Genomic DNA, 21,153 nt, shown 5'->3' with positions numbered 1-21,153 from the left:
CCTGAACCTTCAATTCGCCACTGCAGGCTGTGAGAACAGCCACTCATTTACACTCTTTGCCTTCTGTAATATGACAATGCCTCACCAGAAAGCCAATCTGTTGCCACAGGCGATTCGATGTTATTGTTGGCGTCTAATTTAGTCGAACCAAACCTGTCATAGATTTCAAATTAGGGGGAAAACATGAAACAAACCCGGTCAGTTGGCGTGGTGGTATGTGGCGGTGGCAGATGGTGGTTCCTTGAAGGTGTGTGTGTGTGTATATATATATATATATTAATGTATACATGTGTGAACCCTCGGGTGGGCAAAAGTGAAATTACACTAATTTTGACGTTATTTTACTAATCTCGTGAAAATAATGTTAAACGTGGCGGAAGGTTAATCAGGCATCATGTGGTGGCATTGATAGCCGAAAGACAAGGGTACATGCACCAATCGACCGGTGTGCCGATGGTTGAGTGTTATGTGCCTTATGTCCAAGGCTTGATGCAAAACTACTATCAAACCGGGGGTCTTATCAAAAGCAACCTCTCTATTCCTACGGGGTAGAGGTAAGACTGTCTACATTTTACCCTCCTCAGACTCTACCATAGCTTTGCTATTGGTGGGATATACTGAGTACGATGATATATATATATATATATAGAGAGAGAGAGAGAGAGTATAAAGAAAAGAATGAGTTGGTTTTGGGTTTTAAGGGTTTCATTTAGAGAGAGAGAGTTTTTATATATGTTTTTACTTTTATTAATAAATAAATATTTGAAATTACAAAATTTTTCTCATGTGTCTTGCACATGACCAGATTTAACGAGAAAAGTTAATGAGGCTAATGCTAAAGAACTAAACGTGAAAGAGATTTGAAACATCAAATATGTTTTCTACCATTTCTTTCGCAAAAAAACGTTCTATTCAAAAAAACGTTCAGTACGTTTTTTACTATTTTGTAAAAAATAAAAGTTCTTTTGCACCAAAGTAAAATCCCAAAGGCTAATGAGTAGCAACTCCTAGGTTACAGACAAAAGTACTCACTCCCAGTCACAGCATCACGCCACAATCTCCGCCATGGATTAATTTCAAAGCAGCTCAAATGCACAGTGAATCTTGTTGATTAGACAAATTATTAAAGAGATGTTGTTAGTACATTCCGCATTTCTCACATTTCAGCTCAACAACATTCTAGAATTCATCAATCGGTAGCCCTAGCAGCATCCGGTAACCTCTGTTTCCTGTACTGTAATTTGAACCCAATTGTTTGTTCCTTGAAGTTTGATATGTATGTATATATATATTTAGGACTGTATGTATATTTGTTAAATGCATATAACCTACAGTAGCCGAGATAAAAATTAATCATCTGTGCCATGGAATTTATGATAATAATAATAATAATAATAATATGAGAATGTATCTGTAGTTATGAACGTTTTACACCATAGAATCATCTTCAAAGCTACCTGTTCATGCTGCTGTGATTAAGTCACCTAGGGCTAGGGTTCCGTCTTCATTCACAAGATGCCTGTCACTCGATCGATGATGAATGCTGCTGCTGCTGCTGGCATGGCGCAAGTGGACCACAAGGACACCACTGCTTCTAAATCTGGTGAGGTACCCATTGACGGTTACGACTGGTGGAGGTATGGCCTCAGTCAACTGCCTCAAGGATGTCGAAAGTATTATAGATGCAAGCACACCGGCTGTCGTGTTAAGAAGGTCGAGTCTCGTGATCACTTTAATTCCGTTGTAAAAGTTGTTTATAAAGGCGAACACAAACACGATCCACCTAAGGGCGTTAAGGTTATATCAATTTCAAAATCACTGAAAAGAAAATCGATCTCGACCCCTGGATTAAAGGAACATTCAATTGAAGTTGTGCAGATTGTTCACTCAGAAATAAAGCAGAGGTAAGCTACTAATGACATTAGGGGTGTGCGTGGTGCGGTTTTGGGCTAAAACCGAACCGAAAACAAAAGTTTCTGTATTTTTTATCTTTCAAAACCATTCGGTTTTGGTTTTGCTAATCGGACTAATAATTTTTGGGCCAAACAAATTTGACCCATGATATTTTGAAATTAGGTCTACTATTTTATAAAAAAAGTGGTGATTAATAGAATATTGTATATTTTGGCCTATTAATATTAAGAGATAATAAAAATACTTACTTTAAAATGATTTAATCTCATCCAAATCGACAAAACATAACCTATTAGCGTTAAAAATAAAACAAATATCCAAGTTTATAAAACTTAAACAATTCACCGAAAAAGTAATTCAACAAATTGGTTTTTTCAGTTTTTTTCACAAAACGCAAAACTGTGGTTTTTATTAAAATCAAAACAGTTTCTAATTCGGTTTGGTTTTCCGGTTTCGAGTCAGTTTTTTGGGTTCCGTGCACACCCCTAACTAATGTCATGGTAATTTTATCTTTTTATACGTTGTTAGCTTAACTGCATCCTTTGATTGATAATCAGATTAAGGAGAAACAGCTCAGAAAGTTCAATGCAGCATCCAAAAAAACCGGACCAGAAGGACTCCACTGGTTCCAAATCTTTATCTGCTTCAAAACCAGTTAACATACCAACCGACAGTTACGGCTGGATAAAGTATGGTCAGAAGCAACTGAATAGTCCTGTAGGTTCTCGAAGTTATTATAAGTGCAACTACAGAGTCAGAGTCTGTCTTGCTAAGAAGGTAGAGTTGCGTGATCAGTTTAATTCCATTATAAATGTGGTTTATAAAGGCGAGCACAAACATGATCCGCCTAAGAAAGTAATTTTGAAGGAATGTAAGGTTATATCAACTGCAAAACCGCTAAAAAGAAAATCAACATCAACCCCTGAATTAAAAGAACATTCGATCGAAGTTGCGTATATTGATGACTCTGAAATAAAGCAGAGGTAAGTTACTAATTGCATGGTTGTTTTATCTTGCTATATGGTGCTAACTTAACCGGATCGTTTTGATTGATAACCAGATCAACGAGAAATGGCTCAGAAAGTTCTGTCCTCAAACATCAAGAAAAACCGGTCCAAAAGGACACCACTGGTTCTGAATCTTTATCTGCTTCAGAATATGATAAGATACCGATCGACGGTAACGGCTGGATAAAGTATGGTCAGAATAAAGTGAAGAATCCTGAAGGTTCTCGAAGCTATTATAGGTGCAAATACAGTACCTGTTATGCTACAAAGGTGGAGTTGTGTGATCAGTTTAATTCCATTATAAATGTAGTTCATAATGGCGAACACAAACATGATCCACCTAAGAGAGTGATTGTGAAGGGAGATGAAGTTGTGCATATTGATGACTCAGAAATAAAGCAGAGGTAAGCTACCAATATCATGGTGATTTTATCTTGTTATATATGTCAAAAAGTTTTTTCTTTTCTTTTTTTTTTTTAAGATTCGAGGATCTAAATGGGAGCAATCTCTCTATCCCCCGGAATAGAAAAATGGTTTACTCTCTCGTCCCATCCCCTGCAGACCCTACGAGTAAGATTTGCTATGAGATGGTTTTAATAGTTACGCTTGTTGTAGAGAAAAATCAAATGAAAGTAGTAAAAACACATCTATATTTGTGGGGAACGTATTCACGACGCTTCTGGTTTATTGATAATTGAAAAACCAATAACCAAAATAACAATGTATCTATCTATCGACTATATATAGAGAAATAAAGCTTGGAGATTAACCTGAAATCTTATAAACTAGGAAACAGATAAAACACTCAAAATAAACAAGATCTTTTTTATTCTTTTGATTCCTAACCGACTCCATTAGGGCCACTGCCGAATTTAACTAACACTTACCCATTGATTCCAGTCCTTTCCTTCTCTTTCGTCGAGCCCCGAGCTTGTGGTCCTCCTTTGAGTTTGGTTTCAATTAAGTCTTCAACACCCATCATCTGTCTCATTTCGATAAGCTTGATCCTTGGTAACGCTTTGGTCAAGATATCGATTTTTTCTCATCTTCGCTAACATGCTCGATCATCATCAGCGCTTTCTTAACAGATTCCTGGATAAATTGACAACCAGCATCAATATGCTTACTCTGCCCATGGAACATCAGATTCTTCATCACAAGATAGCAGACTTGTTATCCCTCGAAGTGTTACGATATTATACTTTGACTCGTGATCTCTTCGAGTAAACTCTTTAACCAAATGGCTTGACATGCTTTCGCAGTTGCTGCAATGAACTCAGCTTCACATGATGAAAGTGTAACCATACTCTGTTTTGGTTGCACCATGCGATCAAGCATTCAAACCACTCCCATGTGAGCTGTTACTATAACCCATCATGTTAAACCTATATTGTTATGTTTTATATAGTTAGAGGGTTTGTTATGTAATATTTATGTCTTTATATTGAGAGTCCTGCAGCCCTATTATCTCAGTCAAAACAACTATTCAGTTTCAATTTGGTATCAGAGCTGAAAAACCAGATCATGGTCAGCTACATGTTCAATTCATCTCTACCATTGATGAGATTGCAGATGTCTTCACAAAGCCTCTACTACCCTCTCAACTGTTTCTATTTTTAAGTTCCAAGTTGCAGGTTGTTCCCCGCCCTCAACTTGCGGGGGAATACTAAACCAATAATGTTATGTTTTATATAGCTAGAGGGTTTAATATGAATATTTGTGTCTTTATGTTGAGAGTCCTATAACCTTATTATCTCAATCAAAACAACTATTCAGTTTCGATTGACCAAAGCTCCATCACCATTTCTCCTATAACGAAGCTCAAAGTCAATGATTCCACTTTCATGCCTCATCACTGTTGGTAATTCCGGAACGTACTCACAAGTCGGTGAATATGAAAGGACCTAAGTTGACAACTCGACCAAGTTGGTTAAGTTTTATAATTGTAATAGGGATTAGTCATTGGTATGGTAGTGTCTTGCCTTTTGAAAAATAGTATGGTAATGTGTTGGTCACCAAGTTAGGATTAGATCTATAAATATATAAGAGAATGGAAATCAACTTGATTATTTTCATTGACTTATACACACATATAAATCAAAACTGCATGAATAAATCCCAAGAAATAAGCTATCATCAAACCTAGTTAAGACTATCTAAATATAAAATAATAGTTACAATATTTGAATTTGAATTATTTCTTTGGAGGGAGATTATTATCTCTAATATGCCCCCGCAAGATGGACGATCTTGAAATAAGTTCAATCTTAGATAGGAGAGTTCTGTAGCGGTCTTTCAGTAGAGGCTTGATTAGTGCATCCGCTAGTTGATCATCACCTTTGATATGAGTAACCTGTATTGAGCCTTCTTGTACTTATTCACGAACAAAATGAAAACCCATTGCTAGATGTTTCATTCATGAATGAAAAACATGGTTTGCTGAGTAATGAGTAGCACTTAGATTATCACAATATATAGCAGGAGTGATCGTAGATTTAAACCCGAGTTCATACAATAGATTGATGATCCATTGAACTTCGGTTGTTGATGCAACAGCTCTGAATTCGGTTTCAGTGGAGGAACGAGCTAAGGTGGGCTGTCGTTTTGAGCTCCAAGCTACTGGGTTTGATCCAAGATAAACGATATAACCAGTAGTACTCCTATAAGTTTGTTTATCACCGCCCCAATCAGCTGTAATGGGGAGTCACGACGGATAAGAAGGCCATGGTGGATTGTACCATGTAGATACCGTAGTAACCGTTTAAGGTCAGCCCAATACATGTAGGTAGGATTGTGCATAAATTCTGACAGCTTGTTTATAGTGTAGTTAACATCCGATCGGGTTAATGCCAAATATTGTAGTGCCCCCCCCCCCCCCCCTAAATGACCGATAATCAGTAGGTGTGGGTAGAGGGGTGCCGTCGGTGGTGGTTAGATGGACCGAGGTTGACATAGGTGTGAATACCGGTTTACATTCACTCATGTTGGCCTTATTGAGAATATCAAAAATGTATTTAGATTGTGAAAGGAATAAACCATTGAATTGATGAATAACTTCAACACCAAGGAATTAAGAGAGATTGCCTAAATCCTTTAAGGAGAAACGATTAGCAAGAGTTGAGATAAAGGAGTTAACGAGGGAAGAATTAGGACCTGTAATAATGTCATCGACATAGACTAGAATATAGATAGGATGAGTAGATGAATGATTGATAAATAGAGAAGAGTCGGAAATGGTAGGTTTAAATTTATTTGAGAGAAGAAAGGATTTGAGTTCGTCATACCAAGCACGGGAAGCTTGACGAAGGCCATAAATGGCTTTGTGTAATTTGCAAACGTGATTTGGAAATGATGGATTAACAAATCTGGGAGGCTGGGACATAGACGGGTTGGGTGAGAGTGCCTTGTAAAAAAGCATTATTGATATCCAATTGGCGTAGGCACCAATTATGGGAAGCGGCTAGGGTTAGCATAAGACTGAGAGAGGCCGGCTTGACCACCGGACTAAAGGTTTCTTTGTAGTCAAGACAGGGACGTTGATTGAAACCTTTTGCAACAAGACATGCTTTAAGGCGATCAATAGACCCGTCGGGTTTGGATTTAGTGTGGTAAACCTATTTGCAACCAATTATATTAGGTGCGAAATTAGGAGGAACGAGACCAAGTATTGTTATGAATCATAGCCTCATGTTCTTCCATGGCTTTGCGCCATTTAGGTTGTTTGACCTTGAGTGATGGTTGTTGGTTCAGGGAATGATTGAGCGGTAGAATAGAAAGAATATTTTGGATTTGGGTTTCGTGATTGCCTAATAGGTCGTGAGTTAGGCTGATCAGTGGTTTGAGAGGAAAAATTGGTGCTGTTAGGATTTATTGTTGTTGAGGGTTGTTGTGGAGGTGGTGTAGGGGAAGTTTGTTGTGTAGGTGTAGGGGAGGTCTGCTGTGAGGGTGGTGTGGGGCTGTTTACGGTGGTGGTAGTGTCCAAAACAGAGTTGGGATGGGCTACGGCTTGGTATTTGGACAGGGCTGGCTGGGTTTTATTTGGCTGGTGTGGTGGTCGTCTAGTGTAGGTGTGTATGGGCGGATCGGTTGGAGAAGTATTGATGGCTGATTGAGGAGTTTGGGTAAATGATTGAGGTGTGGGAATAAGTTGTATATGAAGCCAACTATCAGGTGTTGGGGGTGGGTGGGTGTCGGTTTGGGTTAATGTGGTGTAAGGGAATTCAGCTTCAACGAAATATACATGTCGTGAAGTGTAGATTTTGTTTGTTAGAGGATCAAGGAGATGGTAAGCGCTTTGAGAAGAGGAATATCCCACAAAGATACAAGGAGTAGATCTTGTGTGAAGTTTGTGTGGTGAGTATCGACATAGCCATGGATAGGCTAGACAATCAAAATTTTTTAGTGTCATAATTGGGAATTTTTTTGAATAGACAAGAATATGGAGAATTATTTTTTAGTGTAGTGGTGGGGAGACGATTTATGAGATAAGTAGTGGTAGTGAAAGCAAAGGCCAAAATTTCATGGAATTTTGGCATGAGAGAGTAAGGAAAGACTCGTTTCGACTATATGACGATGTCGTCTTTTGGCATAGCCATTATGTTCGGGTGTGTGTGTGGTGATGTTAAGTGAGAAATACCACAGGAAGCAAGATGGGGAATGAGTTTAATGTATTCTCCTCCATTGTCGGAGAATAACTGTTTAATTTTTGATTGAAAATAGTTTTCAACAAGTCTTTGAAATCTGATGAAAGTGGTGAGGGAGTCGGATTTGTGTTGTAACGGATAAATCCAGATATATTTAGTAAAATGATCTACAAATATAATATAGTATCTAAAACCGTCAAATGATGTTATGGGAGATGTCCAAACATCCGAAAAGATTAATTGTGATGGTACGGTGGATGAAAGAGATGAAGTATGAAATGGAAGCTTGCGACTTTTATTAATGCAACAATCATTACAATTAGTTTTTGAGTTTTTAATAGAAAGAACAATAGATGCTAAAAATTGTAAAACTTGAGAATGTGGATGCCCAAGACGATGATGCCATTAAGTGAACTTATTTTGGTGGATGTGAAAAGCATGAGGTTGAGATGTTGAACGAAGTTTATAGAGTCCTTTACTATCCGTTCCCCGGAGTAGAATTTGGTTGGAGTGAAGGTTTGATAATGAAGTTGAAAGAGAAAAATTGGATTAGTATACTATTATCAATACATAAGCGAGAGATTGAAATAATATTTTTAGAAATTGAGGGGACACAAAGAACGTTTTTGAGTGTGAAAGGAGTATTTTCAAAATAGAAATTAAAGAACCAACATGAGTGATACTTAGAGATGAACCATCGCCGATGACAAGTTCATCGGTACCATCGTAGGGTGCGTGTAGGGATAATGCTTTGGGGTCGTCTGTAATGTGATGCGACGCTCCACTATGAAAAAAAGCCAAGGAGAGTTTGAACCTTGTGTAGATGAAACACCCACCATGTGAATGGTTGTTTACAGGAAGAAAAAAAACTGTGCAAACAACAAACTGCTGCAGCAGTGGTTAATAAACTGTTTAAAATAGTGAAGTGTGAAAACAGGCCTGCCGTTAGCTTGTAGTTAGCTGACGGCTTCTGGAAAATTTAGAGGGGGAGTATTATGAACCTGGCTGATACCATATAAGAGAGTGGAAATCAACTTGATTATTTTCATGATCAATATATACACACATAAATCAAAACTGCAAGAATAAATCCCAAGAAATAAGCTATCATCAAACCTAGTTAAGACTATCTAAATATAAAATAAGAGTTACAATATTTGAATTTGAATTATTTCTTTGGAGGGAGATTATTATCTCTAATAAAATATAGGGCTTGGGTAGAGGCTTTGGATGAGTGAGTAATAGATAATTATTGTAACTAGTTCTTTAGTCAATTTTCTTTTGCAATAATAAGTGTTTGTCGATCATGTGCCTTGAAGTGGTATCAAAGCTTGAGGTACCTTGGATTGAAATTTGAAACCAAGATCGAGCTGCCACATGGTAGAGAAAAATCTTCCATCCTTATCTTCCATCAATCTTGCATATAACGAGCTGGATTGTTAGTTATTCTCGCCGACTGGTTACATGTGGGCTGTTCGGCTGCAGATAGGCCGGCTTCCTGGGCTTTGGTCATAACACATTAACACACTCTTGATCCTTATCTTTCCCGATCTGGGTCCATGGAATATTTAGTAGAGTTGCATTCCCACAAATTTGCATCTTTGAAGATCTTGTCTTGTACTATTGTTTCACCTTTATTCCCATCATAGTTGTTAATAGCGCTCATAGCGGGCGCTATAGCGAATACCGTAGCTAAGCGCTCATGGGACACTATCCGATTTTGGTGCCTCCATAGCGTGAAAATGGTGAAAATTTAGGTTTTTTCTGTTTTAATATATAGCGGTAAAATATACATATAAAATGGCAGGATTTTTAGTTTTTTTTTGGTTAAATGTGCGTATTAAAACAGCATATTTGGATATAATATACATACAAATATTTCTAAAATTTTCTTCTAGTGTATCGCCAAACATGAAATGCGTTATTAACAACTATGCTTCCCATGTAATATGTTTACTCTAGATTAGATAACTTGACTCTGATACCACTTGTAGAGAACAATCAGATGTGGGCAGTAAACACAGGTATTTTTGTGGGGAACTACCCACGACTGTTTTCTGGTTTATTGATAATTGAGGAACTGAAAACCTAATTACTATGTAACTATCAACTATATCCAGAGAAAACAAAACTTCGAGATTAAGCTAAAATCTTCTAAACTATGAAACATATAAAAGATTCATAATAACCAATTTTTTTGTTTTTTTCTTTTCTTTTGATTATCTTAACCTACTGCATGGGCCAGCCGAAATTGACAAACATTTTGTTGGTGTTAACTATGCATTCCTTTGATTGATAATCAGATTAAAGGGAAACAGCTCAGAAAGTTTTGTCCTCAAACATCCAAACACGCCCGACCAGAAGGACTCCACTGATTACAAATCTTTATCTGCTTCGGAACCTGTTAAGATACCGATTGACAGTTACGCCTGGATAAAATATGGTCAGACTACATTGAAGAGTCCTGAAGGTTCTCGAAGCTATTATAAATGCAAATACAGTACCTGTCGTGCTAAGAAGGTGGAGTTGTGTGATCAGTTTAATTCTATTATAAATGTAGTTTATAAAAACGAGCACAAACACGATCCAATTTTGGATGAAGATAATGTTATATTGACTGCAAAATCACTAAAAAGAAAATCAATCTCAACCCCTGAATCAAAGGAATACTTTATTGAAGTTGTGCAAGTTGATGATTCAGAATTAAAGCAGAGGTTAGCTATGAATGTCATGTTAATATTATCTTGTTATATGGTGTTAACTTAATTGTATCCTTTTGATTGATAATCAGTTTCAAGAGAAACAGCTCACAAAGTTATGTCTTCAAACATCCAAAAAAACCCAAGTTTATTGTACATGCAGCTGCTGACGTGGAGATATCGGCAGATGGCTACAGTTGGAGGAAGTATGGGCAGAAGATGGTGAAGGGAAACCCTCACCCCAGGTGCATTACTTACTTATTCCTATAGCATTTCTCACACAAATATTATACAACTGAATAATGAAATAGTATGGATTATTCCTCTGAGTAAAATGTTTGATTTATTAAAAACTAAGTTGGATTTATACTTTTTGTTTCTTAGTACTTGTTCTTGTCAACACTCTAAAGTGAAATATAGATTTGTGGGTTAAGGTCAATGGCAATGCACTTTCACTTTTGTCCCAATGTGGTATGGGTACCATTCTATTGTCAATACAATCATTAAACATTCAAATTCTATTTCATTGTGGTGAGTAGTGACTGATTATTGGTTATACATATGTGGCATTTCTTGAGAAATGAGCGTTAAGTTTTATATAAAGATGTTACTTATATAAAGAGCGTTAAGTTTTATAGTCATATTTTTACTTTTTTTATTGCCACATCAGCAACAAAAGCCAAATGAATGCCAACAAATGAACAGCAAAAGCCACATCATGTCACAACGATTACATTGTTCATAACTTGAAAGTCTAATGACCTAATGTGCAGCATCTGGACATAAAAGAAAGTGTGTTTCTATTGTATGGCCTTAGCGCTAGATATATTGTTATTTTATCTGCAATAAGATAGTACATGTACCATATTTGAACATAAATGAAAGTTTGTTTTAATTGTATGACCTTAGCCGTAGATATATCAGTATTTTCTGGTGATGAAGCAAAGCTAGAGTTAATTTATTATGCTAACTTGATATCTGGGCATGTATGTCTGTTTCAGGAACTGCTACAAGTGCACTTATGCTGGATGTACAGTCAAGAAACACATCCAGAAAGTTGTTGGTGGTTCATCACAAGTGATCATAACATACAAAGGCCTGCATAATCACGACATCCCAGCCCCAAACAAGGATGGGCCCACCTAGCGAGCGGTCTTATAATTAAATATTAGACTAAATACGGTAATGGTCTAATATTAAATCAAGCATTGCTGAGAGCCACAATTAGGTAAGTTATAACCCATTTACTTTAAATGGTAGCATTCATTGGCCCGTTTAGTTGTGTATGGGTTTTTTGTGGTAGATCGGATATTTGGATGGTTGTGATACGGTGTAGACTTTCTGTGGTGGAGTTGTCTGGTCTGCCGATGATTCTTGCTAATTTACTAAGGTGGCTGGTTGATGGAACAAATTGATTTGACCCATTTATGGGGTCAAAGTTAGGTTTTATGGACCGTTTAGTATTGTGTGACATTTAATTATATTATTCAGCATGCGTTTTGGATTGGTTGGTTTGGGTCAATTCATCGGTGTCTTGCTTCGAGGTTTGAAAGGCGGTCGACTTTGTTTCTTGCCTAATGTTTTTCAGTTTTTTCTGTTTCATTTCCTTGTTTGTACTGTTTTCCTGCTTCCCATTGGAGGCTCTTGCACCTTTTTTAATAGGTATATTGCTTTTAAGTAATTTCAATTATCACCTTTTGGTCATTGCTGGTCTCGACTAACGAAATGGCCGGTGGCAGTCTCATATTTTATCATTGTTTCTAATAACTAACCTTGACTAACGAAATCTTAACGTCGTTAGTTTTTATGACGGCATACTTACGTGTCAAAAACTTGTCTGTGTGGCAGATTGCGCCACCACCATGGCAGCCACAAGGTAGTTAAATATAACATTTAATTGAAAACTTGTATATAAATATACCGAGATAATACCAGTTAGTGTTATAAATCAATGCATCGTTTAAATGGTTATAAAGTTTGCAACTTGCATTTGCGTGATTTGTGGCTTAGCTAATAAGATAGTAGGCGCGTTATTATTCCAAATTGACATATTGAGTTTGGTAATAACATTCCATAATTTATGTTCATATACACGTTTGCTTTTGTTAAGACAATTATCAAGCGTCTACAGCAAAACTAATTATCATGAAGAGCAAAATTTCATGTTTGTATATCCACGTGATTATACATGCGGTAAGAATAATTCACAGCTGGCCAATAATTTATACTTCCTATTATATTGGTTTTTGGTCAAAAACCGAGTATTTACCATATATGTCTTTGTCTGTGTGATATATGCTGTAATTGTTCCACCACAGCACACAGATAAGACCTCAAATGAGGTAGAGAATACATGTTAGGTATGACTAATCATTTATAGTTTCATAATTGGTTATTCGTATGAATGAATTAGGATTCCTAGCATGAGGGGGAGATAAAGAACAGTTGGAGATTTAATGAGTTAGAAGGAATTATCATTGATCCTCAAACTAGATAGTATGAACCAAAGTTCAAAGAATAACTCATTTACCTAGATTATTGTATTAATTACTAGACATATTCATTGACTTAAATACAGTGACTAACCAAGTTACATATACTGTTAATGCTCCAGTTAATATTAATGTCCCGGAAGGACAACTACATATTGGTAGAGCGTCTATGGCACACCTAAAGCATGGTATACCAATCAATTCTATGAATCAAATCCTCGAAAAGGAGCAAGTGATAAGTATGGTTAAGTCGAGGTCTAATAAAAGATTCTTTTTAAGAGACAATAGACATTACAAGAAAATAAAGAGATCTCCATACTGTATCATGTCTAGAAGTATATGGAATCGAAACAAAAACGATGTCGATGATAAATGTGTGCATAATATAGCGCTTGAAATAATGAAAATAATGAGAATCAAGAAATAAGTTATGTCAAAAATGAGATATTAATTGATCGGCCATAATAAAAAGAAGCAAATAATGCAAAACTGTATTCTCTCATGACTTTGTTAGTTTTGGACAAATGTTCCATACAACTAAATGTTGTAAAATATATGAGATAGAATAGAGTAGTGTGTTTTTTTTGTGCAAAAGCGTAATAATATGGAATAAGTTCTCAAGAACGATATGATTGCAAAATACAAATTCAAGGTTAATTGCATGAAGTAAACATCTTAAGGATGTAATTCCTATGCATCAAGAAACATATGGTAATATTCAATAAACTATGTACAAGAATGGTACAATATGAAATTATAATTATGTAATTATGGATGGAATATTTGAATATGATATAGAAAGTGATGTGGTAAATAGATGCCAAATTGTTGAAGAATAAATTTGTATGCATGATTAGCCAATATGAAAGGAAGTTCATGAAAGATTATACATGCACGAAGCATTTCAACTAAAAGTTCAAGATATTTATTATAAGAAATTAACAAGTTTTATATGTGGACTATAATAGCTGAGTCAAACATGGTATATGTTATATTCAATCCATGTGCTGAATATTTTAATATTAAAATCAACATTATCATTTGATGATTGCATTGTATCTCATAAAGAGATGGTATGTGGGTCGAACATTTATATAATGATATTTTTATATCGAACAAACTTTATTAGAAGATGTTGGACCATTTTAATATGGATGAAGTTCATCTTATATAGAACAAATGGCTCTTACTTTAAATAGAAATTCTTGTTCAAGAAGTATTATAGTTTATTGCAATTGATGCAATATTTTTTGCTAGTTATACACAACTAGATATAATATTTGTTTATATTTATTGATAAGATATAATTTGTTTCAAATGAAGAGACGTCGAAATGAGTGAAAAATAAATAAGTATTTTGATACATTCAAAATATGATATAAAATTAAATTGTACTAACCCGTCGAAAAGGTTTGGTTACTCTTGTTGATGCAAGGAATGTAATATATCACGTTTGTTGATTTTGAGGCATTTATTTATGAAAGGAGGCAACATTAATTATACAACATTATTCAACTTAAAGAATTAACTAAAATTCTTGGAATGAAGATCATCAATGTTCAGCTTAAAGAGTTGCACATTAAGAGATCAAATGACACATTATTAACTACAAAAGTTTGTAGAAATTTCCATAAATCAGCATTGTCACATGAAACTTACTTTATTAAAAATGAGGGGGAGTATTACAAATGTTGTACTCTTTTCCCTTCGCTAAGTTTCGACCCAACAAGTTTCTTAGCAAGTTTTTCAACGAGGCAACACAACTGGTCCGGGAGTTTCATTGAAGAATATACACACTGCACTCTTTTTCCCTTTGCCGTGGTTTTATCCCACTAGGTTTTCCTAGCAAGGTTTTTAACGAGACAGCATCACCAAGCGTATTAAAGAATAATTTTTTATCATGTGGATAGTCAAAGAGGAGTGTTATGAATGCATCCATTATGTGGTGACTCTCCACATATATAACCCATATCTCTTTAGTTACTCTTACATTAATGTAAGGCCTGTATATATTGTATTCCTGTATTTTAGAAGATATACTTAATGAGAAAACTACTCCCATTCATCATTCTATACTCTCACTATATATTATGTTCTTATGTTTATGTAGTACGAAAGTTGGCTGCTAATAGACCGTTGTTTCACAACAAAAACTTGTTTTAAAACTAGCTTTTCAAAAATGAGTTTGAGGATAAATTCGAGTCTACTAAAAAAATGCGCACTTTGTGGTTTGGTGAAATGTTACATCTATTTTTATGTGTAAAGTTGGACGACAAAATATATATGAGTTTGTATATATTCAGAGCATCTTTGTACGCTTTCAAAAATGAGTTGAGGATATCAAATTTTACAATCACTTCTAAAAACACCCACATCATGCATAAAAGATTGAAAACAACATTTTCATTTCTGCAACTACAATCAAGTACAGACGTTAGAAGCTTTTTGCTGCTGCAAGCAGAATCTCACTTTTTACTCTCATAGACCATGGCTTCAAACCTCAAATCTCCCTTTGTCTCATGGTAATTAACTGCTTTCAGTCTTCAGTTATTATGAACATAAATTAAACCACTAAACCTAATTACCTCAACCTTAGTTATAACCTCAACCTCACTAAAAGCCCAAAACTAAAATAATTAAGTAAAAGCAAACCAGACTAAACTACTTCATCTGAGCCTGCTCAGGCCCGAGACCGCGCTTTTTAAAACCTGGCAACTGAGTTTTATACATACATACATACACACATATAGACCGGAAAACAAAAAATTATAACAATAATAATCAAAATGCTCGATTCAATTCATCAGGCTGTTTCTTGTCCATTTTGCATTAGAAAGATCCGGGAAAACTTCTGATTGGATCAACGGAGAAATATTATTTACATGAAGCCAAGTGAGTTCCCATAAGCTATCTCCACCGAGGGCAGTTCTTCGAACCAGCACGCCTTTGGTTTTCATAACAATTAAAATGTTCTTTAACAGCTCGGGGACAAGTTCAAGAAGCTTCTCGTTCTTCTTACCTTTGACTTTGACTTTCATATACTTTTCCATCCGATTAAGAACACCCAACCATAGTTTACAAAAAGTAGTTACTTGTGAAAGCTCGGTAATAAGATGTAAAAACACTTTCGAAAGAAGCTTTATTGCCAAAACTAGGGTTCCTTCCATGTTTCTAAACTCTTTTTGAGAGTGACCTTGTGAGATTTCTAACAAGTCATCAAGAACCGTAAAGATGACCATATCAAAACACTGTAACCATAGCCCATTCTGGATGTTGACCTGGTCAACCCCGGTCAAACACATTTGTAATGATGAAAGCGCGTGGTTCCTAACATCTTCTCGTTGATCCAAACAAACTTTTCTTAAACCTTGTACGAGTCTCAACCACATTTCACCGATATCTTGACATGTTTTGGCAGCCTCGGTTTCACCTGATGCTTCCCGGGCCTCATGGGCCCACTGAGCTAGACAGGTTATGGACCCCGACATAAGGTCGAGTGCACGAACCGACCGGTCAGACTGAACACGTGACTCGGCAAATTGTCGTGCTGCATCGACACACGCGGTGAAGTTGACCGGCACTAAGTTGGCCCCATCTGACATGATAAACACAAGTGCATCAAATCCGACTTCAGAAGCTTCTGGGTCGCGCGCGGTGTTGGAAATCAAAGACGTAATCGTCCTCCACCCAATTTGGGACCGAATGTGAGACGCATTTGCCTTCACTAACCGGCTCACTTCTTGTATTATCTGCTCACAATACGCATCAGCCATGCGCGCATCAAGTTTCAAAACAAGTTGAAGTGACCTCAAAAGATCATCTGCTAGATTCTCTTTATAAGGAAGAAGCCGTTGACATATTCTTAAAAGTCCAAAAACCGCTTTTTCAATAAGCGCACATGGCATTGCAGTCGTGTGAATAATATTCGCGATGTGTTCATAAACGCCCTGCCAAAGAATTACGATTCTGTCCCGGTTGTTTAATGGATTGTTTGAAGCGTGCGTTGGTGAGCGGCCAGCTGTTGCTCGATGGGTTGGAGGCGCGGTTCATCAGTTTCGAGAGACAGGAGTTGACTAAACCGGCCCATTAGCCCGGATGATCTTCTTGGGGTGCTGACAGCTTGCATGTGGGTATTGGATACGGAGTTTGTTAAAGGTTTACCATGATCGGGTTCGGATAAAAGCTCCGAGTCATCGGCTGCATCACTAGCAACTCGTGCAGGAAGGAGGCCGAGCTTGTGAAGCTTTAAAGTGCAATCAAGAATGTTTCTCCAGCCCGCACGGATGAAGTCACCGTACCTGTTTATAATTTGACAGTTACATCTTAAGCAAGTGATATTATCATTTGGTGTTGATATTTCCATCTATCTACTTATGAATGGGTCGTATTTACTATTTAGGGGTGTAACCGAGGCCTCGTGAGCTACTCGAGATTGTGGCTCGCCAAAACGTTGAATCTAGCCAAAGCTTAAATAAGCCTCAGGTCGAGCCTAAAAATAAGCTTGTTTAATAAATGAGCACAAGAGCCCGCAATTCATTCATCAAGCTCAAGCCGGCTCGCGAGTCTAAACGAGCCTTTTATTTATATAACTTATATTTGATATATTAAATATATATTTATATAACAACAATTATTCTATATAAAATTATGATAAAAATAACTAAATATTTACATTATGTTATATAGAAAAACTATATAATTAACTATTAAATAATAAAAGAGCTGAACTTGAGCTTTAGAAATAGAGCTCGAGCTCCATAAGTTGAATGAGCCGTGCTGGAGCCTAGTCGAGCACGGGCTCAGCTCGTTTACACCCCTAGTCTTGTTTTATTTCAAAAAGAGAGTGGTTAACGGGTCCAATGGCTTGAAAGTCACCCTTCTGTTTTCAAAGTAAGCAGCCTTGTTTTATTCAAAGATTCAGATTATTATAGAGATATACTATTTATTAGAAACTAAAAAAGGGCATAAAAGTGTTTGTGAGTCACGCATTGAAAAATGGCCAGCTTTAAACAACTTGTGCGTGTTACCTTATCTGTTATCTCATAGCAACATAAAGAGAAAGCATAAGGAAATCATGGTAACCTATTAGCGATGGTGAAAACCGTTACAGTCGCCATCCGGGCTTTTGCATCATCACCAAAAGCTAAAACAGGTTCCTCAGCAGACGAAGCGTTCAAAAGTGTAGTAAATTTGCATAGAGAAACAACCAAATCATCCAAAACATCTTCAAGATGATGACACGCAGAAATCTTTGCAACCGCCAAGAACCCATCAATACACGTTTGAAACACGTCTTCCACCTCAGCATGGTCAAACACAACAGATATAGCAGCAATTGTGGGGCCAGACATTATAGCAAACATATCACGGTCAAGATGACTCTTAGAATCCGACACAATAAACGGAGCACTTTTCTTGGACTTGTGCATCAAATCGATCCAACGGCTCGGATTCATTTCAGGGAAAGCTGCACTTTGGTCAGGAATTGTTCGTATCTCATTTTTGCTAATTGAATCATAGAGCTCGGACAAGAATTCGCGAGGCAGATCATTTCCACCGTTAATATGACGGTTATTTTTAATAAAATCCTCTTCTGTCATCTTTTTCTTAACTTGAACATTATGCTGATCTGTATTGAGCATAATAATGGAATAAGATAACAAAAGTGCAGCATCTTTGTTAGCAAGAATCTGAGGCGATTGCTCATAATATCTTTCAGAAAACGCCTCCAACACTCTTTGAATCTTTTGAGATTCTCCCGGTAGCCTAAATGTCTCTAAAAACAGTCTCAAGGCGGTATCCAAATTCATATCTTGAAAATCAAAAGTTTGAGCAAATTCATGAAGAACCTGAACACAAAACTCATCATGATTACCCAAAAAGTCGCCAACAAGATTCTTATCTAGACCACCAGTGTACCTGAAAAAACAAGCCACACTTTCGGGATCGAGTTTTCCTGGTAAAAGATGTGTCCCTTGAAGAAACTCGAGCCCTTTTTTTGGGTCTCGGTTAAAATGATCGGCTCCGATCATTAGCCTCTTTTTTATATATTTTCTCCGGTGTACAAACGGGACCCATTTATCGGGATCACTGTAATCATCACATTTCACCATCCAAAAAGGCGTATACTCGTCAAGGTTAACTGGAACTAACTCGGAACTAACAGGCGCGTTCGTTATTCTCTCGGCCATACCCTTAACTACAGCGATTAAACCGTCTAACGTGAGAATATGCGACGCGGATAACGGGCAGTTTACCGGGAATGCACTTCTAGACAACAAGCTAGCAAGTTCTTCAAATATATTGCTGCATGTGATATCACAATCTAGATTGGCGTACATCTCGACCATGAAAGAGTTGGCTCTACAAAAGTCAACAAGCGCCTCCATAGCAACTTCTTGTTGTTGATAAGAAGCTCCATATTTGCTCTGTGCGAGCCTTAAAACCACACACGAAAAGAAAGCTTCGAGTTGTAGTTTGAGCTCGGTTCGCAAATGTTGATATAGGTTTAACACAATGCTGCATGTCATTGAAAGAATTAACGGGCTCGGTGATAGTCCAAATTGCATCAGATTATGAAACAGATTGTCTTGAACTAGGTTTAACACAGGGTGAAGGCGTATGGCAGGCCCACCTAACTCAATTGCTGAATTGATTAAACCTAAAGCGAAAAGAGGCACGTCTTCGTCAAAATCTATAGCATTTGATCTTTGACTTGCCGCCATGTGGTCAACCGAATTTAATAACTGACATAAAAATTGAAATATTTGTACCATACAAGGCACCCCGTACGGTTCAGTCATTAAACTCAAATCATCTGAAACAGTATCAGGAAGATGTGAAAAGATACACCTCACGAGTTCATGCATCGAATGGCGGGCCATTCGCTGCAACAGCTCACCTTTTGTGCCTGCTTGATGAACGACACGGAAACACGTGTTGAATATGGTACAAACATGTTGGTTACTCAGCATAACCGAAGCTTTACTTGTCATGCAAGCAAGTAAAACTTGCAGGATCTTCATTAAAACTACTTCTTCAGAAACCGGATCGGTTACCTCAAACCTGCAGCTTGTGACAGCATCGACTACTAACTGCATTGCATCCTCAACATTGATGGTTTTCAGATCAAACACATCAAGGGTCAAGATCTTATAAACAGATGACAATGCGACACCTGTTATTGGTGCACCAGTTTCATCAGATTGGATCACATCTAAAAATGGTTGTAGATACACGGTTGGATTTACAGTATGCAACGGATGGTGCCATGAAAGTGTTTGTCTTCTTAATGCTTTGAGAGACTGGATGAGGGTGTGTTCTAGCTGATCATCACCCGACATGTAACGGCCTCCCCATCTTACATTTCTTCTCATGACAGCTAGCACAGCACCGATCTCTGAGTTAATCATGCATCCTAAAGCAGCTTTATTATTGGAAATGGCATTCTCATTTTCTTCTGGTTCTTCTTCAATTGCATTGATTCCAGGCTGTATCTTTAATCGCCCCATTTGAAGACTCTCTGATATGCAGATTATGACCTAAAAAGACGATTGGATAGCATTTTAGTCAAACTAAAGAGTTGACTGAAAATATATACAAAAGGCAATGAAATGATTAACAAAATCTATAGAGTGGATTTTGTCCAAATGGAATTGTGATAAAAAATAATACTACTCCCTCCACCACAAAGAAATGCAACATTTTCATTTGACAGTTTTAGTAGTGATATATGTGCTCATTGGTGGTGCTTTACTATGGCATACAGGTTTGTTGATTATGGTAACAAATGCTTTATAGTATATAATAAGATCGACCCAACAACAAACTGTGAACTCTCAAAACTTTTGCTGGGGATATACTTTGAAGGTCATAATCCAACTTTGACTATTGGAAATACAAATAACACAGGCGGCCCAGTCGCCTTTGGAGCTCTGCTTTATACATAGTCTGTTAAAACTGTTTATAATGGGGACAACATGAATACAAGAAACAATTTAGCACACTATGTATAATGGGGATTCTGAAAGCAACGTGTTATTGGTATATCCTTACTAGTCATGAAAGTTGTATTCCCACCTTCAAAGTATATCCTCAGCTAAAGTTTGAGAGTTCACACTTTGTTGTCGGGCTGATCTTATTATATTATATTAATCTAAAACATTCGTTAACATCATCAACAAACGTATATACCATAGTAAAGCAACACAAATGCACACATATATAACTACTATAAACAGTATTCAACTTATCAGGCGCATCTCATCAACAAACCTATATACTACAGTAAAGCACCACCAATGAAAACATATATCACTACTAGAAACTGTATACAACTCATGGCATCATAAAAGATCAACGAAAACCATGGTTTGTTTCTCCTTCATTTGCTTCATAC

General features: G+C 36.8%; 1 protein-coding gene and 1 pseudogene across 2 annotated transcripts; one reads left to right on the top strand and one right to left on the bottom strand.

Moving 5' to 3' along the window:
• Nucleotides 1-2,934: 2,934 nt before the first annotated feature.
• LOC143560658 (putative WRKY transcription factor 32) lies at nt 2,935-11,758 on the top strand. Its single transcript, XM_077048919.1, has 5 exons — nt 2,935-2,939; nt 2,975-3,325; nt 9,868-10,278; nt 10,356-10,508; nt 11,265-11,758. The coding sequence occupies exons 1-5, from the start codon at nt 2,935-2,937 to the stop codon at nt 11,407-11,409; spliced, it is 1,065 nt and encodes a 354-aa protein (XP_076905034.1). The 3' UTR covers nt 11,410-11,758.
• Nucleotides 11,759-15,245: 3,487 nt separating this feature from the next.
• LOC143561145 (ARF guanine-nucleotide exchange factor GNOM-like) lies at nt 15,246-20,374 on the bottom strand (annotated as a pseudogene). Its single transcript, XR_013140245.1, has 2 exons — nt 17,838-20,374; nt 15,246-17,053 (listed from the first exon to the last, which is right to left on the bottom strand). The product of XR_013140245.1 is annotated as an ARF guanine-nucleotide exchange factor GNOM-like (transcript).
• Nucleotides 20,375-21,153: the final 779 nt, after the last annotated feature.

This window comes from Bidens hawaiensis, unplaced genomic scaffold (genome assembly GCF_021521415.1).
Source record: "Bidens hawaiensis isolate Kalapana, Puna unplaced genomic scaffold, B.hawaiensis_p1.1 tig00001143_1, whole genome shotgun sequence".
Classification (NCBI taxonomy): Eukaryota; Viridiplantae; Streptophyta; class Magnoliopsida; order Asterales; family Asteraceae; genus Bidens; species Bidens hawaiensis.
The sequence above is the reverse complement of the archived record's forward strand: the minus strand, read 5'-3'. Positions and strand labels throughout refer to the sequence as shown.